At 45.8% G+C, this 24,016-nt stretch overlaps 2 protein-coding genes across 3 annotated transcripts in view; one reads left to right on the top strand and one right to left on the bottom strand.

Annotated features, from left to right (window-relative positions):
• Positions 1-3,394: 3,394 nt before the first annotated feature.
• On the bottom strand, positions 3,395-10,703 carry NDUFAF1 (NADH:ubiquinone oxidoreductase complex assembly factor 1). Of its 2 annotated transcripts, none has more exons than XM_066630754.1 (5): positions 10,378-10,703; positions 8,505-9,122; positions 6,586-6,771; positions 5,205-5,279; positions 3,395-3,992 (listed from the first exon to the last, which is right to left on the bottom strand). In XM_066630754.1, the coding sequence occupies exons 2-5, from the start codon at positions 9,012-9,014 to the stop codon at positions 3,840-3,842; spliced, it is 924 nt and encodes a 307-aa protein (XP_066486851.1). In that variant the 5' UTR covers positions 9,015-9,122; positions 10,378-10,703; the 3' UTR covers positions 3,395-3,839. The 2 variants fall into 2 exon arrangements, with proteins under 2 accessions (XP_066486851.1, XP_066486844.1); XM_066630747.1 differs by having other exon boundaries at positions 10,374-10,703.
• A 25-nt stretch (positions 10,704-10,728) lies between these two features.
• The window catches only part of RTF1 (RTF1 homolog, Paf1/RNA polymerase II complex component), a 45,161-nt gene continuing 31,873 nt past the window's right edge, over positions 10,729-24,016 (top strand). Inside the window, 2 exon segments of the mRNA XM_066630764.1 lie at positions 10,729-10,826; positions 10,829-10,917. Coding sequence (XP_066486861.1) covers positions 10,733-10,826; positions 10,829-10,917 — 183 coding nt within the window. The 5' untranslated portion in view covers positions 10,729-10,732.

Genomic DNA, 24,016 nt, shown 5'->3' on the forward strand with positions numbered 1-24,016 from the left:
ATACATATTTGAAAGTCTTCTGATGGTTTGATGTAGATTATTTAATTTCAATCTGTTAAAGCAGTAATTCTCAGCCAGTCATACTTGAGCTGGTGTCCAGTGGTATGCACACGGCAGCAAAACCAGCAAAGCAATGTGACAAGCAGCAGCAGTAGGAGGCTTGGCTTTGCAGGCAGAGCCCCAGCATTTGCTGTGTGTGTGTGTCAAAAGGTCTCCCATCCACCCTGAGCTTCTTACCCATCTGTTACTAACTGGCAATGACACCGCCAGTTACTTCCAGTGGTACTTTGCATAAGTGGGCCAGGCAAAGTGGTTCAGCAGGGAACAAACATTGAGAAATGCTGAGTTAAAGCATTACAGTTGCATTGCATCATGTGTGCATTTTACTTGGACCAATTCACACATATGCACCCAAAAGTGGGAAAAAGTTTAAATTGTGTGGGTGATTCTGTGAATGTGCCCAGAATGAATATGAGATGGGAGAATGAATCAGCTGTTACCTCAGTCATGTTCGTTCCTATGTGTATCTCCTAGTGTGGTTTTAGTTTTAAAGAGACAATATTTTTGAATTTAATAACTTTAATTATCGTAGGTACTTACATATAGTAAGTGAAATATTTGCCAAGTAATCAAGCTCCAATTATCACTTAGTCTTATCTCCAGCTCAGTCAGAGGGCAGAGCCTTCCAATTCTGAACAGTTTGTTGCTCAGCTCAGGCAGGCACCTCCTTAGTTGCTATAGTAACTTTCAGGGACATTCCAGCCAAAGTTAACCTTTTATTCTCCTTCCTTCTGCTGCAGCCTGGTTCTGCTTTGCTTGCAAAGCAGGTCTGTTTTTTGAAACACCAGGATGGGATCCTCCATCCCAGGCTACAATTCAGTGCTCCATTACTTAAGAATAACACCCATGGAAAGCAGTGGGTCAACTTCTGAGTAAAAAGGGTTGCAAATATCACAGATGTCTGCTGTGAATTGCACACATTCAGTTATGTGCTATGGGTTGTATGTTGTATGTAGAGCTTCTGGCTTAACACACCAGACACCTTAAAGGTGTCTTTGATTCATTGTTCTCCTCATGTCCACCTTAAAGGTGGATTTGATTTATGGATCTCCTGGCAGCCTATTTCCATAAATTGTACCCTTCATATTAGCAAAATGTTTGTAATTAATACAAACCTTCATCTCCTCCATATGAAAGCCCAGACTTCATGTAGTCATCACATATTTTTTCTTTTCATCTGTTTGAAGAACAGAAGACTCTGCCTTTGCACTGCTTTACACCAGAAGTGTGCTGAGAAATTCTGGGTGATTGATCACTTTCCATATTATGTTCCAGCTTTTTTACTGTGCTGGTTTTTAATCGCTGATTCACAGATGAATTGATGACCAAAAACTAGCTATTGGTGGGGCTTTCACAGCCACTAGTTAACTCCCTTCCTGCCTTGCTGGTCCTTGTAAGGCATTCCTGTCTTGCAAGGCATTCTGGAGTACGGCCTGCCCTTTTCTACCATTATTCCATTCTTTTTCAAGTACCCCTAAAGGTCCTGTTGAGTGTCCCTGGGAGTACATGAATACCAGGTTGGGAACCACTGGTATGTAGTTTACAGTGCACTTACTCTGATAGTGTTTACAAAAAGGTGGTGAAGACCACCTTTAAGAATTTAAAAAGAATAAAAATGTATCTTTTGACCTTTTACTATGTATTTAATAATTAGAGACTACAGTTCTTAGGTAACAATTAGTGGCAGGTTATTTTTCAGGATCTGGCCTCGGCTAAAATCAGACAAAACTAAAGTCAGACACCCCCTAAGTTTAACCCCCAACTTATCCAAGGATCATAGAAAATTCCATGATTGTTGGTTCAAAGCCTGCCCACAACTTATCTGTGGGGTCAACTTATAGGTGAGTGTCTGTGGTATATGTGAATCTGCCTTATGTACTATCTTCAGAACACAATCCTTCCTAAGATGCAACCTGATTGTATTATGTAGTTTGGCCCTAGCTACATTGGTGCCCAGAACTGGCTACCACTACAACAGTTCAGCAAGAACAGTGGTTTCCTGTTCACCTGGAACTCTCCACTGTAAAAAATGGAAGGGAATATTTTGCATTATAACATGCCACTTCAACATTCAGAGTACTTACAACTAATTCTGTAGGAGATCAGCATTATCTCCATATTGCACACGGCTGGTGTGTACATGCTATAATGTATAGTTTTGTTTAAGGCCACCTTGTAGAACTGACAGCAAAGGTTTGATTGCTTCCTGGTTACAGCTATGACACTAGCTAGCATCTAGTGCAGAAAGGGGCTGCCTATGCTTCAGGTGAAGATGTAAGCTTTTGTAATACAGCAATTTCTCTCCAATTCTATTTTGCAACTTTCCAGAGATGGGGGGGGGGGAAGAGGGGAGAGAAGACCAGCAGGCAGTGTCAACTGTTCAAGTATCAAGTTTGTCCTTTTTCTAGACTTTATTGTGGTTTAGAGCTGGAAGATGGGCTGGAGAGAAGGTTTGCCCCTTTAATGTTACTAACTCTTGGTGGTACATCTTATAACTCAAAGAGCAAGCTCCCACATGCATAAATTATACCTTCATTTTAAACAGTGCTCCTTGAACTCAGTTATGAGGCCTGCTGACAACACCAAATTCAAGGATTGCACATGTAGTTACAGAGTTTTCTGGTGGAGGTAAATGAAGGTCAGAACAAGTACCCTCTTCCAAAAATTTAGTGACCAGAACACAAAATGCATCTTATTAACAGAGTAAACCAGCATTTTGCTGGTTTCAAGCCTGAATTGGATCCTATGTTCCACAACAAAATGGCTAGTTGTCAGTTCTCCATATTCACTTTTAAACAGCCACAATGCAGTTTGCATTTAATAGCATCATACCTCTGCAAGCACAGGTGTTCACTTTATCAACTGCAATCTAATTTGGTATCCTACTGCACCAACACCATTCACAGCTGAGTTGATTCAGTTCCTAGGCAGCCCAATCCTATCTGGTGTCCCACCAGCACTGCCTACTGAAAGGCATCCTTGGAGCCTGGCAGCACATGCTTCAGGAAGGCCAGAGACTTCCCATTTACATAGGAGTGGTGGCCACTTGCTGCAGCAGGTAAATCAACGGGAGGGGGTGGGTCCAGTGATGATGGTATCTACCAGATTCTATCCTCTCCAGCAGAAGCCTCCCTGCCCCCTTTCAGACTTGCACTAGCAAAATCATTGGTCCAGGTCCAAGGCAACCAATTGTGGGGTGGGAGGCTTACGGATTTAAATCCCCTTTCTGAAGCCACCTACTCCACCCTCCTCACTGGATACTGTATGCACCTTTTCAGCACAGCTGCACCAGCAAGCGGGAGGATAGGATCAAGCCAGGAACTTACAGCTACAGTTATGTTTTGAAAACTGATATTTTAATGCAACTATTCTTTACTTTTGATTGCCGGATAACCAGTCTGTTAAAACCACATTCTGTCTTAGTAGAAAAAATGTGATGTAATTGACCAAGTTCAAACCATAATCCATCTATTACAATAGTCAACTTTTCATACAATTATTTCCTTTCAGCGAACAGGAAGCAGGTGAGATCCAACTTTGTCTTCATCTGCTGGACTGTGCTCTGAACTGGTGATACTAAATCATACCAGTGGGCTGGGTTCTTGTGTTTTTTTTTTCTTTGCCCAACTACTGCTGTTTGCTTCTAACTGATTCATCTCCATTTTGAAAAGATGACTTGCATAGGAGAAACACAGGTATGGTAATTACAGATGTATTGTAATAATGTCAGCCACCAGTAGGAGACTCAAGTTGGAACATTTCTGCTCCAAATGAACAGCTCAAATGTTCTTCTGCTGCTTAGGATTTCTTTCATACAGCTCATAGGCACATTCCTCTGTGTGTGCTCTGTCTTGGATCAGTCCAATGTAGTCAATCTCCAGCTGGAATGGACCATCAACTTTGTCACCCAGTGTGAGCCCTATAGTACTGATCTGTTTAAAAAAAACAGCAAAATTTGTTTTAGTCTCTTTTGAAAGAATACTTTTCAATGAACCCTGCAGCTGTAATTAGTTATGACTACTAACTGTAAATTCTTGGAGCAATGTAAATATTGCTCTGTACTAACTAAATTCTTGATGTGTGTGCGCAACCTCCTGATTTTAGAAATGCGTTGTGTCAGAATGCCAGATGCAAGGGAGGGCACCAGGATGAGGTCTCTTGTTATCTGGTGTGCTCCCTGGGGCATTTGGTGGGCCGCTGTGAGATACAGGAAGCTGGACTAGATGGGCCTATGGCCTGATCCAGTGGGGCTGTTCTTATGTTCTTATGAGCACATTACTACAAAATGCAGTCATACCTCCCATAATACTGGCTTCCTTTAGCAATGGTTTTCATATAGTGCTCTTCTGTCCTGGGTACATTGACAGTTATTGTAGCTAGTGTTGCACTCTAGGTAGCCTAGGACCAATCAGCACCAGTTTCCAACATCATCAGTAATATTATCAGTAATATCCATAGCACTGTTTTACACAGCACTCAACTTTCAGGGGCATATCCCCACTGCTACCGGGGATATTGCTATAGCTTAATTTAGGATAGAAGGCACTAGCCAAAAGAGTTGTCTTATGTTCAAAAAAAAGATAGGACACAATATTTATGCAAGCGGGGGTGGACTTCCTCTACTCTTAACCCTGCAGCCTCTGCATTCTAAACAGGTCCTATTTCCAGGCATAACCTAATCCCCATGAAGCAGATTTGCAGGGGCCTGTCATATTGAAGAGGTGCTGCTTAAGGCACTACCCTTAGTTTAATTACTGGCTTAAACCATAAGTGGCCTGCATGCATGTAGAAAACACCTGCCAAAGCTGCAGGCAGGTTAGAACCCAGGACTACCTGATTTGTAGCTCACTCTTAGCTGCCACTATACCAGAAACAGACAGATTTTAGCTTAAGTCACACGTGCATGCAGAAGACTAGTTTGTATCTTGTTTCTTATGCCTTGCACTGTGGAAGACTCTCCTCAGAGTTCTCTGCAGTTCAAACAACGCAGGAGACAGGAGGTGATTTTGGGGGCTGAACATGCACAGTAGAGGCGAGAAAGTAACCACTGATATATGGTGAATTCATTTCCACATTTAGTTTCAACCATGTAATTTAAATCTTGCATTTTCAACTAGCAGACCGAATTACAGGACAACACTTACCTTATCTAACCAGAGCGCATGTTGGTTATCCTGGATTCTCCCCCGGCTTGAAAAAAAGAACTTAGAAAATGGGATCTGTCAAAGAGTTACAAATGAAAGACAAGCAAGCACAGATAGCGAACATCTTCACGTGGTTCAAAGTTTTATCTTCTAGTTTTCAGAGTGGCACCAGTTTTGAATACAAAACTTATGCATATCAGTAAGTTGGCTATGTAACTTACAATGCAATTCTATACCTTTGAGTAGTCATTTCCACTATAGTCAACGCTCTTAAATAAATACACAGAAGTGCAGCCTTGGTTTCTCTACCATTATTACTATGCCAGCGCAGTATTCCCTCACTGATTACAAATGAAGCTACTATCATTTGGTAAGACATGATTGTTCTCTAGCAGAACAAACGACTTACAAGTCCATAACTCATGAAGCAGCAAAAATGGCAGTTCTAGCATGCTGCTTGCTGAGAAGGAATTGTTACCAACCCTGGACAAATGACATTCTGCAAGACTGGGCCACACATTAGTATTCAATACAGATTCTGAAGCCATGGAATGAATTTCATTTACATTTTATTCATTTCAGGGTGACTACCATTCACTACCATACAGCTGTTAATATCCTGTTTCTTGTGCACAGTCAAAGCAAAAAATCCTGAGAGAGTTGCTGCATCCCCACATTAAGAGATGTTTGGAAAATACAGTCAGAGCAGCTCTGAGTAACTGCAAATAACTCCTTTAGCAAAGTACTCTTCTCCTAACTCAGTTTACACAGTCAGTTGTTTTTAAGGCTCTAATAAGAAGATGCAGTAAACAGATGTACATGCTCTCAGCTTATCATAAAGCAGCAGCCTCCCACTTCTCTGATCTTTTAATTATCAAATTTTTAAGGCTTATAAGAACTTTGGGGGAGGGGAGACACCCATGAAATAGTCCTACAGCCCAATCCTATTCAAATTTCCAGCACCAATGCAGCCTCGCCAATAGGGTACATGCTGCATCTTTTTTGGGGGGGAAGTCACGGAGGCCTCTTCAAGGTTAGGGAACATTTGTTCCCTTACCTCAGGGCTATACTGCAGCTGCATCAATGCTGGAAAGTTGGTTAGGACTGGGCAGTTACTGAAGTATCTAGTTCCTTGTGAGCAAGATACTTTTAGGTATTAAAGTCTGAAGAGTTTGGCAGAAGCTAAACATCAAGCTTGAATCCTCTTTGCCATACACTATATATGATTTCATTTAAACAAAATATTGCAACTTACACTGTCAAAAAGTCAATACTCATAAATAACTCGTTCTGGCAAACAAGGAACACCTGAGTTAGTTTAATTCTACAACACTGAAGGGCTGCATGTTTTCTAGTCTTGTAGAAATACTAATTACATTACCTTGATTTCTTCCCAGTATGGACCTCCACGGGTGAACAAGAAATAGTTATAGAGGTCTTCTTTCTGATGCGAGAAGTATGGTTCTGTATAGATGTTTATCATCCAGGGTCTACCATCCCCACGAATACGAAGGTGCAGACTATTGAAATTTGACCAATCGTAAGGCTTCTTTCGATCAAAAGCAACCTACCAAAATACATGATATTGCCTAAACATTTAACCAATTATTATAGCCAATCAAATGCATCTTTACTCTTATCTCCATTGTAAACTGAATTCTAAGGAACTTAATAAGGTCTTTGGAAATGCTGTACACAGCACATTTCACAACCATTTTGAGAACTTTATTGAGAAGAGGTATTTCCATTCCATAACAATAGGACTTCTTTTGAAAAGCAGATACTTTTAGACAAAATAGTTAAAAATATTCATCCACGCTAGCTCCTTTGTATAAATCCTATTGCCATGACTATCTCGTAAATACTTCTACTTGGATAGCCCTGCTCCAGTTGGAAAGAGTAGCTTCGGCCCCAAAACAGGAACTCCATTTCTTAGTTAGGAGTAGTTTACATTTGGTCCAACCAATACAAAAACTTGGCAGGAACAGTTCTATGACTGCAACTTCCAGTTTCCAGAAACACTGGGGAACAGATGTCTATGCTGCAGGGAGGGAGTGTAGAATACTACAGCAACCACAGGAAAAAGTTGTTTTGGGAACTATGACTGCAGTCCACAGCCTGAAATGATCTATGTGGTTTATTTCACTATACAGTATGGATTCAAACAATATTCCTCTTTTCAGAAATAATATGTCTTAAAATGTCTGTGGACACACTGCCCCCACCTCCCGGGGGCAGTCCACATCATAGGCGTAGGGATAAGGCCTACTTTCTTAGGTAGGGGTTAAAAGTATGGGTTGAAGTGCCATTCAGAATGCTCAAGAGCATACTTTATTTTAAATAAAGGGGTGAGTAGATAACACAAAAGGAGTAACAGGTTTGCCTTTCCTGGTTGTTATCTCATGCCAGGTTCTTGAAGGACATTTAATATGGAAGCCCTCCTTCCCCACCATTTTGGGATGACCACTTGTCTTAACACATCTCCTCAATCTATCCAGAGTGGGGTCTCTATCCTTGGGGGCTAGTTCCAGAGCCTGCCATTTTTCCTCTAGCTCCTGTCTTCTCTTCAAACTCCCCCACCACACTTCTTCAGCTGCTGCAATCCCTTTTCTTTCTCCGTCTTCACCCCTTCATATCTACTGCCTAGCTCCCTCTCCCCCCATTTTCATCTTTCACCTCATGCTGCATCTTACCTATAATATGTCTTTCTTAGTCCTGGTCTTTGCTCCTTCCTGGTGGTGACCGTTTTCTCCCCTTCTACTCTTTTTCTTTTTTCTTGTGTATATTCCCACCTCTCTCACTATCATCCTGCTTTTTGCTCCCGCTGTTGTCTCCACCCACTTTACTTCCTCTCTTTCCACACTATCTGGTGTTTTGCTCTTCCTTTTTGCCCTCTCTACACTCTGTCCTTTCTCCCTTGTGTTTTAAACCCTCCCACCTCCACAGCCCTTCTCCCCAGCTGGGAGAGCCTCTAGGTGTCAAGCTGTTGGCACTTTGGCATCTGGGGTCATCTGGTGTTAATATCTCCAGGCAAAAGTCTGTGAAGTACTGACCCCAGTCAAATCCCCATGGCAGCAGTTGGGTTGGGCAGCCACAAGATGCAGAGATTCATGGCATGGATTGAAAAAAAAAACTAATCATCCAAAGAAGAAAAAAAATGTGATGCACAAAGGCAGTATCAGAAGAGATGACATCACTAAAATGATGTCTTAATTAAGCCTAGCTTAATTAGACCTGGCTTAATTAGTAGAACTTCCAATTTTGTACTCAATAAATATTACTAAAATTCATTGTACTCACTAATTGTGGTTTTGATCTCATGGAGCAGTATCCACTATATCTTGTCTCCCCATCATGTGGTACTGAAGTATTGAGGGTTCCATACAGCACAGCAGATTGGTTATTCTTGCCCATTTCTAGGTATACTTCGCTTTTCCCTCCAATTTCAGCATCAGAAGAAATCACCCATTTATTCAAGTCATCTTCACTACGAAACTCCCAAGTCACTCTTGTCTGTTCCATCACATATTGCTTTAACGGACGTCCCTCAGGTCCTTTCACGTGGTCAGCTATTTCTTTTGCTAAGCGCCCAAAATGTGTCTTGATCCCATCTAGTCCCTTCTGAAAGCTAAAATCAATTTTCTTCCATGGTGGAGTATTGTCAGGGGGTGTTCCTGGTCTCTTATAACTACCGTGCCATCTTGGGTTACAACCATCTACATGCAGTCTAAACAAGGGACAGAAGCCACTATACCGATGACATTTACTATGACGACCAACACTATCCAGGACCTTGAGGGTTAAAGCCATAACAATATCCACATAATTTTTTTCCAAAACGTTCTTTCTCAAGAAACTCTTTGTATCAAAAAAAACCAACACTGAAGTCTATTTCTGGTTCGTGTTGCTTGATGGTATCTGTAAACACAGAACAACAGACATATTATGAAGCATATCTGTTGGTATAAATCAGGGGTCTCCAAACCCCAGCTCAGGGGCCAGATGCGGCCTGCAGCAAGGACTCTTTCCAGCTCGCAGCCAACCTCATGTCTCCTGAAAACCTCTGGCCCACTCAGCTGAACATGACCAGAACTGTGCTCTGATTGTGTCTGGAGGGTGTTCTGAGAGCCAGAGAGGTTGAATGAATGAGCCCATTCATTCATTTATTCACTCATCTAAGTTCCATCTCTAATTTATTTATTTAAATTTTTTTTCTGGCCCTCCACACCACACCAAATATTTGATGGGGCCCTCCGGCTGAAAAGTTTGGAGACCCCTGGTTTAAATTATTTCCTAAAGCCTAAGATGTGCATATCTGCCTAATTTCATTACCTAATTTCATAACTTTACTGGCATTACAGCATGTCAGAAACCTCTAATAAATATTCTTTATTTTTAACAATATTGTGCTAGGACAACATACCTGTTCCCTTGCATAATATTGTAAAAAATTAGGAATATAAGCCATTAAACTCAACATGTTCAACTGTGCTTCATTTATCACTACAAGAATTGGGTTTTAATTGGAGGCAGACTATTCAAATTGAGAAAAAAACTACAGGCAGGGCAGGTGATCCAAGCTGGAAGGATGGCAAAAAGCAAGGGTTCAGGTGACACTGGCAGTCTGGTCTCTGTTCTGTGATAAAAGGGTTCTTATATCCCAAACTCAAATTCAGGGCACTGAATTTCTGAAAAAACAGGCACGTTTAAGAGTTAAGATCAGACTATTTTTTTTCTTCTGTTTACTCTGAGCCACCGCTCAGCTCCGTTTTGCCCCCCCCAATGGCTAAGAAGGGAATGGCTCCACTGCTATACATGTTTGCTCAGAGGCAAGTCCCATCACAGTCAATGGGCTTCCTCCCAGGCGGTGGCGTAGCTGGAGGGGGGCGGAGCGCTGAGCGGGGGGGTGAGCGGCCCCTCCCTTCGGAGCCATTCCCGGCGGGGGGGGGCAAAACAGAGCCGCTCCGTTTTCCCCCCCCCGGGAATGGCTCCGAAGGGAGGGGCCGCTCACCCCCCCCCGTCCGGCTACGCCACCGCTCCCAGGAAAGTGTGTTCAGGAGCAGCCACGGACCTCAGCTGTGCCAACCGGGAAAGGGAGGGGCCCCCGACTGAGGGAGGGTCGCGACCCACCCGGGGCGCTGCTGCAGCCCTCCCTCCACACGCCCTCACCTGCCTCCCTCGCGCCCTCCAGCAGCACGTCCGCCCTGAAAGCCGTCCGGGCAGCCGCCGCGTCCGCCCTTTTCACGCTCCGCCCCCTCAGGAAACAAGAGCCGCTGCCGGAGGTTCCGTGCTCTCCGAGGGCCGCCGTCTCCGAGGGACGCTCTTCTCCGCGACGGAGGCTCCTGAGGTGGGAGAAGCGAAGGCCGAGGCGGCGCCGGCTGCCTCTATCCTGGCCGCGGGGCCTCCGAGGAGCGCCGCCAGCCGTCTCCGCAGCCCCTCGCGACCGCTCCCTCGCCCAACCGACCACAGGCGCCGACCCCGCCCACCGCGCGGGCCCCGCCCCCGGCAGGCGGGGCGGCTCATGGCGCATGCTCGGTGCCCTTTGTGTCCCGGGCTGGCTGGCTGGCGGGCGCAGGCCCGGCCGCTCCGAGTACCGCACCGCGCGGGCCCGCTGTGAGGAGCGGCGAGCTCCGCCATGGTGAAGAAGCGGAAAGGCCGCGTCCTCATCGACTCCGACACCGAGGACAGCGGCAGCGAGGAGAACCTCGACCAGGTGGGCTGCGCGCGCCGGCCCGGGCCCGCCCCCGCCGGCTCCCGAGGGGCCCGGCTCCCCCCTGAGGCGCTGCGGGCGGGCTCTGAGGCGCAGAGCGGCTGCCTCGGGGAGCGCGGGGCTCGGCTCCCGGGCGCCCTCCTGGAGCAGGTGGCGGGAGGGAGGAGGCTGGCTGGGCCTCCGGGGCACGGGCGGAGGCTCGCGTGGCGGGGGAGGCTCCTTTCCCTCCCACGCCAGAACCTGTTGGGGGGCAGCCACTGAGTGTGGTTGGTCTGTGGAACTCCCTGCCACAGGATGTGGCGGTGGCGATGGTTTCCCTCCTACACGGCACAGAACCAGGGGGCACCCCATAACACTGACTGTGGGGGAGTTAGAACAAAGGTCTCTTCATCCAGCGTGTGGTTACTCTGTGGAACTCCCTGCCACAGGATGTGGTGATGGGCAGAGGGGCACTCTTTTTCCTCTCCGCAGCCCAGAACCAGGGGGCACCCCCTTACATGAAGTGTGGGAGACTTAGGACAAAGGTCTCTTCGCCAGCGTGTGGTTAGTCTGTGGAATTCCTTGCCACAGGATGCAGTGATGTATAGAGGGATGCTCTTTTCCTTCCCGCTCAACACCGGAACCAGGGGACATCCTCTAACGTTGAGTGTTGAAAGTGTTCCAACAAAAGAAAATTTACCCAGCATGTCATTAGTCTGTGGAACTGCTTGACAAGGATGTGGTGATAGAATCGAAGACTAGGATTCTAGATTGTGGAACTCCTTGCCGCAGGATGACATTTGGCTTAGATGCCTTTTAAAAAGAGGATTGGACAGATTTCTGGAGGAAAAGTTCCTCATGAGTTACAAGCCATGATGGGTCTGTGCAACCTCCTAGTTCTAGAAATAGGCTCCCTCAGAATGCCAGATGCAAGAGTTACAGGTCTCTAGTGAATTTGTATGTGCTGGTGGGCCACTGAGAGACAAGAAGCTGGACTAGATGGGCCTTTGGCTTGATCCAGCAGGGCTCTTAGGTTCTTATGACATGCCAATTGCAAAGGAGGCACCAGGATGTAGGTGTCTTGTGTGCTTCCTGAGGCATCTGGTGGGCCACTGTGGGCCACTGTGAGATTCAGGAAGCAGGTCTAGATGGGCCCCCTTTGACAAGGACTCAGGTTCTTCAGTCTGGGTGGGTGTAGAGCACTGGTTTCCAACCCATGGTCCAGGGACCACAGGTAGTCCACGAGACGCTGAGCAGTGGTCCGTGAGGTCTCAGGCAAAAAAAATCACTTTTGAACATTTCCTGTGTCTCTCTGCACAAGCAGTCCCCCATGGACCACCAGAGATGGCAGAGAACGACCCACCTGTAGTTAGCAGCAAAAGCAGAAAACCACGAATCTTCTCTATAAATAATAAATCTCTAATAAACCTTTTATAATTACAGACAGCAGGTTTGGTACCTGCAGATTTCTTCAACTGCGGGTCCCCAAAGTCCTGATGCAGGCCAACCGCAAACCTCTGGAGGTGAGGGAAGCTTTTCTGAAGCCCACGGAGGCTGTGCATGTGTGCCTTCAACATCTGTGGGCTTCAGAAGAATCTCTGGACCAACTGGAGCTCAGATCCTGTGGGGTTCGGGGAGGGGGGAACTGCAGGTTTTGAATACCCGCAGTTTTCCTTATCCACAGAGGTTCTGGGAATTGAGTCCCCATGGATCAGGGGTGCCCAAACCCCAGCCCTGGGGCCACTTGCGGCCCTTGAGAACTCTTAGTGCGGCCCTCAGGGAGCCCCCAGTCTCCAATGAGCCTCTGGCCTCCGGACACTTGCGGGAGCCTGCACTGGCCCGGCGCAACTGCTCTCAGCATGAGGGCAATTGTTTGACCCTTTGTGTGAGCTGTGGGATGAGGGCTCCCTCCACTGCTTGCTGTTTCACGTCTGTGATGCGGTAGCAGCAGCAAAGGAAAGGCCAGCCTTGCTTTGTACCAGGCCTTTTATAGGCCTTGAGCTATTGCAAGACCTTCATTCGTTCATATAAGTTCATCTTTAATATATTCATTTATGTAAACTTATGTAAATTTATTCACAGTGTCAGAGATGATGTGGTCCTTCTGCCAAAAACTTTGGACACCCCTGCCATGGATAATGAGGGCTGCTTGTATTACAAATTTAAATGTATTTTTTGTGTGCAAGGGTGGGGGGTTGCATGTGGTCCACGACAATTCCAGTCTTTGCCTCAGTGGTCTATGGTGTCCTAAAGGTTGGGAACCACTGGTGTAGAGGATCCCACTAGGAAGTTTATTGCTGCAGCATATGGTGATGATGTCTGGTCTAGATGCCTAGAAGGGGCTCGGACAGATTTCTGGAGGGAAAGTCCATCACAAGTTAAAAGCCATGATGGGTTTTGACGTGCACGTTGGGGGAAGAATACCAGGCAAATCTCTAACAAAAACCCTTGACTTCCGACAGGCAGACTTCCCCCAAATGAGGAGGCTGGTTAGAAGGAGGTTGAAAGGGAGGGTAAAAAGAGTCCAATCTCTCCAGAGTGCATGGAGGCTGCTTAAAACAACAGTAATAGAGGCCCAGCAGAGGTGTATACCGCAAAGAAAGAAGGGTTCCACTAAATCCAGGAGGGTGCCCGCATGGCTAACCAGCCAAGTTAGAGAGGCTGTGAAGGGCAAGGAAGCTTCCTTCCGTAAATGGAAGTCTTGCCCTAATGAGGAGAATAAAAAGGAACATAAACTGTGGCAAAAGAAATGTAAGAAGGTGATACGGGAGGCCAAGCGAGACTATGAGGAACGCATGGCCAGTAACATTAAGGGGAATAATAAAAGCTTCTTCAAATATGTTAGAAGCAGGAAACCCGCCAGAGAAGCGGTTGGCCCTCTGGATGGTGAGGGAGGGAGATAAAAGGAGACTTAGAGATGGCAGAGAAATTAAATGAGTTCTTTGCATCTGTCTTCACGGCAGAAGACCTCGGGCAGATACCGCTGCCCGAACGGCCCCTCCTCACCGAGCAGTTAAGTCAGATAGAGGTTAAAAGAGAAGATGTTTCAGACCTCATTGATAAATTAAAGATCAATAAGTCACTGGGCCCTGATGGCATCCACCCAAGAGTTATTAAGGAATTGAAGAATGAAGTTGCAGATCTCTTGACTAAGATATGCAACTTGTCCCTCAAAACGGCCACGGTGCCAGAAGATGGGAGGATAGCAAATGTCACGCCTATTTTTAAAAAGGGAAAGAGGGGGGACCCGGGAAACTATAGGCTCGTCAGCCTAACATCCATACCGGGTAAGATGGTGGAATGCCTCATCAAAGATAGGATCTCAAAACATATAGATGAAAAGGCCTTGCTGAGGGAGAGTCAGCATGGCTTCTGTAAGGGTAAGTCTTGCCTCACGAACCTTATAGAATTCTTTGAAAAGGTCAACAGGCATGTGGATGCGGGAGAACCCATGGACATTATATATCTGGACTTTCAGAAGGCGTTTGACACGGTCCCTCGACAAAGGCTACTGAAAAAACTCCACAGTCAGGGAATTAGAGGACAGGTCCTCTCCTGGATTGAGAACTGGTTGAAGTCCAGGAAACAGAGTGGGTGTCAATGGGCAATTTTCACAATGGAGAGAGGTGAAAAGCGGTGTGCCCCAAGGATCTGTCCTGGGACCGGTGCTTTTCAACCTCTTCATAAATGACCTGGAGACAGTGAAGTGTCATAAGAACATAAATTGAAATAAATACAAAATGTCAATACAAAATACTTTTTGCTCAAATTCATTGAGCAGTGAAGTGGCTAAGTTTGCAGAGAACACCAAACTTTTCCGAGTGGTGAAGACCAGAAGTGATTGTGAGGAGCTCCAGAAGGATCTCTCCAAACTGGCAGAATGGGCAGCAAAATGGCAGATGCGCTTCAATGTCAGTAAGTGTAAAGTCATGCACATTGGGGCAAAAAATCAAAACTTTAGATATAGGCTGATGGGTTCTGAGCTGTCTGTGACAGATCAGGAGAGAGATCTTGGGGTGGTGGTGGACAGGTCGATGAAAGTGTTGACCCAATGTGCGGCGGCAGTGAAGAAGGCCAATTCTATGCTTGGGATCATTAGGAAGGGTATTGAGAACAAAACGGTTAGTATTATAATGCCGTTGTACAAATCTATGGTAAGGCCACACCTGGAGTATTGTGTCCAGTTCTGGTCGCCGCATCTCAAAAAAAAAAAAAGTGGAAATGGAAAAGGTGCAAAAGAGAGCGACTAAGATGATTACGGGGCTGGGGCACCTTCCTTATGAGGAAAGGCTACGGCGTTTGGGCCTCTTCAGCCTAGAAAAGAGACGCCTCAGGGGGGACATGATTGAGACATACAAAATTATGCAGGGGATGGACAGAGTGGATAGGGAGATGCTCTTTACACTCTCACATAATACCAGAACCAGGGGACATCCACTAAAATTGAGTGTTGGGAGAGTTAGGACAGACAAAAGAAAATATTTCTTTACTCAGCGTGTGGTCGGTCTGTGGAACTCCTTGCCACAGGATGTGGTGATGGCACTCTGGCCTGGATGCCTTTAAAAGGGGATTGAACAAGTTTCTGGAGGAAATATCCATTACGGGTTACAAGCCATGATGTGTACGTATGTGCAACCTCCTGATTTTAGAAATGGGCTTTGTCAGAATGCCAGATGCAAGGGAGGGCACCAGGATGATGTCTCTTGTTATCTGGTGTGCTCCCTGGGGCATTTGGTGGGCCGCTGTGAGATACAGGAAGCTGGACTAGATGGGCCTTTGGCCTGATCCAGTGGGGCTGTTCTTATGTTCTTATGTTTGTGCAAGTAGTTTTAGATGTAGGCTCTGACAGAATGCCAGATGCAAGGGAGGGCGCCAGGATGCAGGTTGTTGTTTTGGGTACTCCCTGAGGCATCTGATGCATCACTTTGAGATGCAGGAAGCTGGACTGGATGGACCCCCTTTGGCTTGATCCCCCAATTCTCTTATGCTGCATCTGTTCCAGGTGCTGCCGTGTTAGTTCTAGTTATTCTTTTAAGCTTTCTGCTTAGGCTCCTAGTAGCCAATCTTCATAAAGAGTCGGCCCACTCTTTGTTTATGCTGTATTTTACTGTGTGACACCTTTATATTTTTGCATCTCTTAGTTCTACTAGTGGAGAACTTGCACATTTCCTTTTCTTGCAAGGTGCAACTTTGAGGTCCGCAGTCTCTCTCCAGAGGCTTCTCTGGGACATGCCTTATTATATTCTCCAGTTACCTCCAGAGGTGTAACTAGGGTGGATCCTGAGAAACACATGCCCCAAGTGCTACACTGGAGGGTGTGCAATGTGTAAGGCTGTCATTTTTGGGTTCTCCCTGTAGGAGGAGATGCTGGTGTCTTCACACTCTCCCATTCACCTTTGGGAGCCTCCACAGGATAAGGAATGAGGGCTATGAAGCCACCAGAGCCGTCTCCTCCAGGGAAAACTCGGAAGTGACATCACGATGCCACTGCCCCAGGTGCTGGGTCTTTTAGTTACATCTCTGTTCTCTGGCACCTGCCTTACCTTCTCCAGTTACCTCAGTGCAGCAAGTTGCATGGATTGAGAAGGGAAACTGAGCCAGTGTTAGTTTTCTTGCCCATTCACAAGAATAGTACAACATAAGTTTATTGCTGTAGCTGGAAAATGAACACAGGCGCTTAGCAATATTGTTGCTAGAAATGGATTCAAAGTATATGCCACTATTGTGCAACAGAGGCAATTGGGACTAAAACTATGTTGTATGTATAGGGCTATATACAGAGTAGCACAAAGAGTGCTCCTCATGCAAAGGGCTTTGCAGTCATCAGCACCTTTTGAAAATCTGTGGTTGAAATAGACCCTGATTGGTAGTCTCTTAGTGTAGAATGAGGGGGGGTGCTTCAGTGTAAGAGGGGCCAATCAGGAATTCAAGGGGTGAGTTATGTGAAAGAAGTCAGTTGATGCTTCATAAAGTATTTTTGGATAGAACATAAATACCTGAATGTCTCACTGACTTCAGTGGAACTCTTCCCTAAACTGAGGTCCTCACCAGATGTATTTTGTCACAGTTGGCAACCTTCAGTCTCGAAAGACTATGGTATCGCGCTCTGAAAGGTGGTTCTGGAACAGCGTCTAGTGTGGCTGAAAAGACAACTGCACATTTATGAGCATCAATACATATAGGACTTAAAACCACACACTTGCTCCAGTTCAGAGTTTCTTTGTGGCAAAAAAGTTCTAGTTCCCCCTCCAGTGCTGTTGGTTATCCTTTGGCAAACTTCCTGGGTTTGCATGTATCCCAGCAGCACTTGCCTATTGAAAGGGATCCCTAAGGAATTCATCCCTAAGGAGTTGGTCCTTCTGAAGACAGAAAACTTCCTGGTTCAGGCATACTAATCATACTACATCAGGGGTTCTCAACAGGTGGTATTTGTACTACCGGTGGTGTGCTGGGCGATGTTGGGTGGGTCTGTGCAGCACCTGCTGCTCGGCAGTGAGATCGCAATGGGAGCTTCCAATGGCAGTAGAAACCTTGAACCGATGGACAGAGCACTAGTGCAGTTTTCAAACACAAGAAAAAGCTTGCCCACCTGCCCTGAGCCTCTTACTGACCTTGGAAGCTCCTGTTGCATTCTCCCAATCTGGATGACATCATTGCCTGTTGTTTCCAGTGGAGGAAAGTGGAGGGGAATGCCCCACACTCCATAAATTTGAGATTTTCAAAAATAAACTTTTGAAAGAAAAAGCTATATCCCCAAGATGCCCTGCCCAAAAAAAAAAAGTGAGAGAGGAGAGAAAAGAAGAGAGAGAAAAGAGGAGAGAGGAGAGAAAAGAAGTTGGGCAATGAGATACTTTAACCTCCAAATGGGTAATGTTCTTCCCAGAGTAACTGGTACGTCTGTGGGTAGAAAGTAACTATTATTTCCTGGCTTCAGTTTGGCAAATCTGATGTCACATGCAGCACTACAGAGAGTAGAGCACAATTGGCTAGTACAGCATTAGTAGGGAGGTTCTTTTCGCATTCTATTTTCTGACCAAGAAGGTGGTGGTTCTCCCCAGCTCAGTTGATTGTGGGTCACACAGGAAGAGCAGCCCAAGTGGAATCAGGGAAGAGCGCCAGTGGGTTAACAGGCAGGATGGGTGGCACTGGTGGATCCCCATGATTTCAGCTGAAAAACTCAAGAGATGTTCTCTGCAGCTGCTTCAGTGGTGAGGGGCTGGATACATTTGTGCAGTGATTCCCAAACTGTGGGTCGGAAACCCCCAGTGAGTAATGAGGAGTTCTTAAAACATCAAAAAAACTTTGTAAGCATCCTTGTTCAGTTCTTCTTGCATTAGAAAATGGTTAGTTGGAATGCTATCCTGTAGTATGAAGTAATCATTGTACTCCCAAATTAAAACGTCATAATTTACAATTTTCTCTGTAGATCACGTGTGAACCCAATTTCAGCTTTTTGTGCAGTTAGGGACTTCCAGGCTAGACATCTTGCTCTCAAGTTCAGCCTTCTGAGTACTGTAAAGGTGTGGGGGGAACAGTCCTAGAAGTCCATTTCTAGGGAAAGTCTAGCAAACCTCAAAACACAAGTACTGTATGAAAGGCCTCTAGCGCCTTTGGAGCTCAGGACCCCAATTTTTAATTAATTTTTTTATTATTGATAAATTAAAATATATCTTTTTCGTGTAGTGGGTCATGATTGATTGCCATTTTAAAAAGGGGGTCCTGGTACTAAAACGTTTGGGAAGCACTGCGTTAGTGTTTCAAATAAAGAGATGGGTGTTTTTGTTGAACAAGTGGAGGTTTATTTTTAAAATGCTTCATTTGTCCATAAACATTCTGAAATAAATTTGGAACAGCTTGGTCACCACTTTCCAATTCAGCAGCAGGTTATTACAAGTGCTGCATTCCTGTTCAGTGGCAACTATTTACAAATACAGGTGCAACCTATTTATCCGCGGATTTTTTATCTGCGGATTTGTCTCAACAGGAATGGGGTGGTGGGAACTAAAAGTCGCACACACCTTTGCCTCCTTTGCCCTGAACTGGCATCTTGCTCCTTTTCAAGGCAACCCAAGACTGCAAAAAGGCTCTGCCTCACCCAGGCAGGGAATAGCCCTGGAGCCATGGAAGAAGTTCCCCTTGCCAAGGAACAATAACACTCCTGGAGCCCTGAGCCAGCAGAGGCTGAAGAGGGGGAGGGGGGGTGAAAACCTCTGTAGCCAGAGCATGTGCATCAAGGTGGAACTCACACTCACACAGCGTGGCAAGTGCGGTAGCAACAGAGGGGATTGGTTTAAAAAAAACCAGGGAGTCTTTACCAAATTCCCCCCCCCCCTTTAGACTGAGATGATGCAGGTTCCCTGTGCTCCAGCCTACACAAACAAAACAGCCCAGCAAGCAAGTCTTCCCAGCAAGCCAAAGCATGAGATTGAGGCTACAATCCAATCCACACTTTCGTAGGAGTAAGCCCCATTGACTAGAATGGGACAGTTCTGAGTAGGCAGGCATAGGACTGGGCTTTCAGGCTACAATCCAATCCACACTTTCCTGGGAGTAAGCCCTACTGACTACAATGGGGCTTACTTCTGAGTAGCAACACATAGGACTGAACTCTTAAAAGCTCAGCGTCCCACCTGTGAAAGAAGCGGAGACAGCTGGCAAAGGGGAGGACTGAGTATTGGCAGCTAGGAGGAGCAGAGATTGAGAACAGCTGCCTTAGTTTCCTTCCATCCCCAAGTGTCAGGCTGCAGATCTATGCAATTTAGCACAATGCATTTTTTCTTAATCACTCTGTGTCAGGGAATGGAACTCACATGCATAAATAGGCTCCACCTGTACACACCAAATAGGTGTTGCATTTCTATGTAACATCAAGTAATTACAAAATCTATTTACAAATGTCCACAAGACAACTGCTGGCAAATGGGTTGACAGAAGGGGGGGGGCGTCGCTGGCTCCATCAGTGACCTCCTAGTGCTTCTCCTCCCCTCAGCTTGTGAAGGGTAATACTTGGAGAGGTAAGCCTCCATCACAGCATTCTACCTCTCCATGAAAGCTCTCATTATGTGCTGAGTTCCCCAACCAGCTTCCTAATGTCCTGGAGCCATTGCTGCATCAACACCTGAAGTTTTGGTCATATTGTCCAAGGCTCACCCTGGCTGGCTGCTGCTCTCGCCACACACTCATCCCATGCTTTGCTCTTACCTCCTGATTTGCATGCAATAGCTCGCTAGAGAACTCATGACAGTGCTGCTTCTGCGGGATGCTGCCCTGGTCATCCTCTTTCCCTGGTCATCTGAGGTCTCCGTTGTACAGTTTCTGTAAAGGAGAACACATTTTTAATTAGTACAGTACCTTTCCAATTCTTACTGTGGTCAGTGCTAAAGACATGGCAGATGAAACCACCAATTTCTGCCCTCCCCACTCCTGTTGATTGACCCTCCTCCCCAAGTTTCTAAATCATTGGTTTTAAATACAGTGGTGCCTCGCAAGACGAATGCCTCACGCAACGAAAAACTCGCAAGACGAAAGCGTTTTGCGATTTTTTTGGTGATTCGCAAGACAAATTTTTCTATGGCCGTGCTTCGCAAGACGAATTTTTTTTGCTTTTTTTTTTTGTTTGTTTGCAGTTTGCAGTGATGCCTCGCAAGACAAAAATTTCGCAATACGAAACGACTCACAGAACAAATTAATTTCGTCTTGCGAGGCACCATTGTAGTTCAGAACTTGTCCTGTCCTTACTGCAATCAATGCCAAAGATAGGAAAGACATCACTAACTGTCGGGTTCTCCCTTTACTTGCTGGCTGACCAATCTCTCCAACTTTCCAAAGTGTTCTCCACAAGAGATGGGGAGGAATTTCTTGTTTCAGAAGATGTCTGTTGCAGTGGTTCAAACAGCAGGGGGTTGTTTGCAACACCTGCAGCCTGGGATGGCTTGTCCAGTGCAAAAGGTTCTTGTTATCGGAAGACTCATCTTTGTTGGTGGGAAGCATCTTCAAGATAGTTTATTCCTTGCTGTCATTGTTTTCTTCCACATACCTCAGCAGCACCTCCTTTGCTGTACCATGCCTGAGATGCTCATGGGGGACTTGACTGCCTCGCGATCCATACAGAAGAACTGATCAACGAAGGGTGTGCATGACCCAGAATGCCAGAACAGCTACTGCCCTCCTTCTCAATTTTGAAGTTCCTCCTCAGTTCCTTGGCTTTGCTCCTGCATCAGTAGCTCATGTCCTTGAGCTTCTCAGGAACACCGCAGAGCTGCCTCATGTTATAGTAATTTTTGGCAAGAGCTCCCTGGGCTCCCACCACAAGTCAGTGAAGACTCTTGACTCCTCCTCACTCCATGATGGATTTCTCAAACAGCAAGGAAGCCGCTCACTGCTGACAGGAGCAGCTGGAATACCGCTTTCCTCCATTATGAACCAATCCAAAGAATCAGCGACTGTCAGACACACCACTTTTGTGCCTTTCTTCTCCTACTCGCCACAAACTAGGGAAAGAAGACAGCTGCCTTTTAAAAGCCAGAAATCAAGAAAATGATGAGCTGTGGTGAAGCTTTGCTGGTCATTGGTCTAGGGCACCGTCTTGCCTCCTCCAAGGATTTGGAATTCACAAGAACCATGTGAGTTTTCACCTCTGTGTTCAAAACCCATGTGGAAGACTTGCAACTTGCTGGAAAAAAAATAAAATAGGTACTTGGCTTATTCTATGGGAAAACACTCGTGGATAAGGAAAATCACATGGGTTTTACATCCAAATGTGCAGTTATTCTTGGGAAATGCTAACTTTCTCATTGGTTTTTGCACATTTGGTCTGGGCTAGAGAGTCTCATCTTAAACCTAAGTGGTTTGTTTTAATATTAGGTTTGTAGCTTGCACAAGAAACTGGAAGAGCAAAATTTGATGCACCTCTATTCTTGACACAAGGGAGTAAAGCTTCGATCTTGAATTATAGTGCTAGGTTTTGCAGTCTGAAGGTGAAAAATAGATGTGCCAAATTAATACCTGTGATTCAGTATTGGCTATAATGAGTAAATTTGGAAATACTTCTGGGGTCCTACACTCATTTCAAGGCCAGATGATGATCTTGTGAAATCCTTTCACCTATTTAGGTATAGAAAGCGACAGTTGTGTGCTGAGGGGAGAAAGAGGAGGAGTGTTGACAGAATGTAGGGAAGAAGAACTTAATGGACTGAAAAGAATATTTTTTGTGTCAGCTGACTTGAACATTCACAAGAAGCTGTAGCTAGGGCTAACATATTTGATAGTACTCAAGTTATCAATACTTTGTATTTAGGCTCAGAACTGTTGAATTTATTTTATATATATAATGTTTATAGACATTGCATAATGGTTTGTACTGTATTAGTTCATGTATAAAATAGTTTTCTGCACTTCAGAGAGCTTGTTAACACGCCTCTCCTCGCATTCATAATCCAGAGATTTAAATGCCTAAGTGTGCAGTCACAGTTATAATAGAGTAGCAGTCCATTTACATATTTCTTTGATACATTTCCAGATCATTATGCGTTCATAGGGAATGCTTGTTCTCTTAATTTCATTAGAGACCTTTGAGCTTCTTCCATTTCTGCAACAGAACCACCTTGATTATAGGCCAGGGATGTGTGGTGGGTGGGGAGGCAGGTGAGGACAGAGCCTCCCCACCGAGGTCCTTCGAAAAGCGCCACCACCATGTGAGGCACACAAGCACCCATTACTCACGCGCTTTGCACAATCCACACAAGGTGGCAGCGCTTTTCAAAGGACCCAGTGGGAAGGCTCTACCCTCACCTGCCTCCCAACCCACCGCATGGCACTGCTATAGGCCTGATATTGTGAAATCCCTCCCCAGGCAAAACCCATCATTATTTTCGCTTCCAAATTTCTAAAAGGCAGCACAAGACTCTATTTATACTTGCTTTGGAAGGCTGACAGTGATAAATAGAATTGGTTTTTGTATATTTTATTTGGCCATTTGGTATATAGCGCAGGCTATAAATCTTCATACCCATGTATAGTACCTATTCAGAGTTTATCATTTTCTTTTCAGTGCACACTTTATTGTTTTGTCACAACTTCATCTCTAACAGTGAACTGTATCACCAGTTGACTGAGTGGGTCTGTGCAAGTGTGAGCTACACAGTCAACAACTGCAGTAGTATAGTGTTTGTCAGCCCTTCTTTCTTCTAGGACTGGGGTCGGCAACCTGCCATTCTGGAGCCGCAAGTGGCTCTTTGAGCCTTCGGCTGCGGCTCTGTGCGGGGCCAACCCGTCCCGGGGGAGGGGCTCACCCCTCCCGTGACACAGCCGCCACTCACCAGCCCAAGCATACGGGCTGCGGCTACGCCCCTTAGGAGAGGGCGCGAATGGCTGGCGGAGCAGCTCCTCCGCCGAGAGCGAGCCCTCCCGCAGGTTCCGAGCCACAGCCCAAGCACACGGACTGCAGCTGCGCCCCATTGGAGAGGGCGCAAACGACTGGCGGAGCGAGCCCCCACCCCGCTGCCGCACGTTCCCTCCTGCCGGAGCCGCAGTCCGAGCCTGTGCGTGTCTCCTCAGAAGTAAGTCCCATTGAACACCCTGATGATCCCCCCTTCCCACAAGCAGCCCTGACCCCAGGGATCCAAGGCAAAAGCAAGCAATTGAATGCAGCTGCTCTCTTCTCCTTCCAAGCTCAGAGCACAATCCTGTGCATGTCTCCTCAGAAGTAAGTCCCATTGTGCTTGCTCCCAGGAAAGTGTACACAGGATTACAGCCTTCAGACTCCCCACTCAGCACCCCCCCCCCGTCACTCACTCACACTCTCACTGCTCCATTTCCTTCACTTGGAAACTTGAAAGGGGTTTGGAGACCCCTGCACCAGATGGTATTCTGTATATGTTTGTATACTGTATGTGTAACATACTGTATATGTAGCACCAAAGCATATTTCATGGTTGTGAAGTAATCACTGTTAGTATGCCTTTTATTTTATGCAGTTTTGAACTCTTAGCTTGTTTGTTCAGGAGCACTTTTGTGAACAGTGTTAAGTAGTACTAAGTGGTCTTGTTCAGAGGTAGTATTGTGTGGAAAGGCATTTACAGAAGTACAGAAGTAAATGACAGTAAAGAATGACAGTATCCTTCAC

This window comes from Tiliqua scincoides, chromosome 1 (genome assembly GCF_035046505.1).
Source record: "Tiliqua scincoides isolate rTilSci1 chromosome 1, rTilSci1.hap2, whole genome shotgun sequence".
NCBI lineage: Eukaryota > Metazoa > Chordata > Lepidosauria > Squamata > Scincidae > Tiliqua > Tiliqua scincoides.